This window comes from Chiloscyllium plagiosum, unplaced genomic scaffold (genome assembly GCF_004010195.1).
Source record: "Chiloscyllium plagiosum isolate BGI_BamShark_2017 unplaced genomic scaffold, ASM401019v2 scaf_73155, whole genome shotgun sequence".
Taxonomy (NCBI): domain Eukaryota; kingdom Metazoa; phylum Chordata; class Chondrichthyes; order Orectolobiformes; family Hemiscylliidae; genus Chiloscyllium; species Chiloscyllium plagiosum.
In genome coordinates, this window is record NW_025164921.1 from 1 (window position 1) to 1,632 (window position 1,632).

At 53.4% G+C, this 1,632-nt stretch overlaps 1 protein-coding gene across 1 annotated transcript; it reads right to left on the reverse strand.

Annotated features, from left to right (window-relative positions):
* Window positions 1-6: 6 nt before the first annotated feature.
* LOC122545206 (zinc finger protein 154-like) lies at window positions 7-787 on the reverse strand (the record flags this gene model as incomplete). Its single annotated transcript, XM_043684321.1, has 2 exons — window positions 7-465; window positions 558-787. Coding segments are annotated over 2 exons (515 nt in total), but the record flags the coding sequence as incomplete, so codon positions are not given.
* Window positions 788-1,632: the final 845 nt, after the last annotated feature.

The window sequence follows — 1,632 nt, forward strand, 5'->3', positions numbered from 1 at the left end:
TTCCCATAAAAGGTTGTGAGTGAATCAGATGGGAGTTCCCCCTCCCCTCCCTGACAATTGTTTCGTTGTTACAAATCTGGAGTTCTGAATCTTACCGAATTCCAATTCCGCCATCAGCCTTGGCAGCTCCCGGAACTGGGTTGATAGTCCAGTCGATAAAGGCACTCAGCCGTCACTGCTTTAAACCCCCTGCGATGGCATGTGAACTCTCTGGTGCTTCCGCAGGTAGGAGGAGCGGCTAAAGCTCTTTCCGCACTGATAGCAGGTGAACGGCCTCTCCCCTGTGTGGACCCACTGGTGCCTCAGCAGGTCAGAGGCCTGGGTAAAGCCCTTCCTGCACTCTGGGCAGCTGAAGGGCCTCTCCTCCGTGTGGACCCGCTGGTGCTTCAGCCTGTCGGAGGAACTGTTGAAGCCCTTCCTGCACTCTGTGCAGGGGAATGGCCTCTCCCCTGTGTGGACCCGCTGGTGGGTCAGTAGGGCGAAGGAATTGCTGAAGCTGTTGAAGGCCTTCCTGCACTCTGTGCAGGGGAATGGCCTCTCCCCGTGTGGACCCGTTGGTGGGTCAGCAGGGCGAAGGAATTGCTGAAGCCCTTCCCGCACTTGGTGCAGAGGAATAGCCTCTCCCCAGTGTGGACCTGACGGTGGGCCAACAGGGTGGAGGCCTGGGTAAAGCCCTTCCCGCATGCAGAACACCTGAAGGGCCGCTCCCCTGTGTGGATCCGCTGGTGCCTCAACAGGTCAGAGCAATTGCTGAAGGCCTTCCCACACTCGGAGCAGCTGAAGGGCCTGTCCCTGGTGTGGACCCGCCGGTGCCTCACCAGGTCGGAGGAATTGCTGAAGGCCTTCCCGCACTCTGTGCAGGGGAATGGCCTTTCGCCTGTGTGACTGCGACAATGAATCGCCAGAGCAGATGGGAAACGGAAGCCTTTCCCACAGTCGCCACACTTCCACAGTTTCTCCACGGGGCGGGATTCCTCTGGTTTCTCCATGGCCAAAGCTTCAGCCGCACACAACACGTGTAGAGCTCCTCCCCTCTGTGAATTCCTCTTCCCAGGCCTTATAACTGTTTCAGGCTCCACACTCCGTGCACTCCAACAGTAGGGTCTCTCGTCCAGTCCCACTGATGCCGAGAATGGACTGAAACAGGAATCAAAACGTTTTGCTCCTTCTCACAGAATCAGTCAAAAATGGTTGTGGTCCCGATGGATTGAGTGACTGTCAGACATTGACGTCAAAGTGAGGACTGCAGACACTGGAGAGTCAGTATCGAAAAGTGCGGCACTGGAAAAGCACAGCAAGTCAGGCAGCACCTGAGGAGCAGGAGAGTCGACATTTTGGGCATAAGGTCTTCATCTGTTGATTTTGAAACTTCCGTCTTCATATCTTCAAATACTCTGTCAAAAGACATTACAAAATTCATTACTGTCAGTCCAGAATAAAAATTCAGAACAAGCAATTTGTTTGTGTTGTTATTCCACAAAATTGAAAGCACTATCCCACACTCTCTCTCTCCCCCACCCTCCACTCTAACTCATTCTCCTGAAGGTGTTGATTCAGGATCTTATAGGGGCAGAAAAGCAAAAACGTCAAGACTGACATCTGAGTTTTGGATAACTCCACCTGAAATTTAAT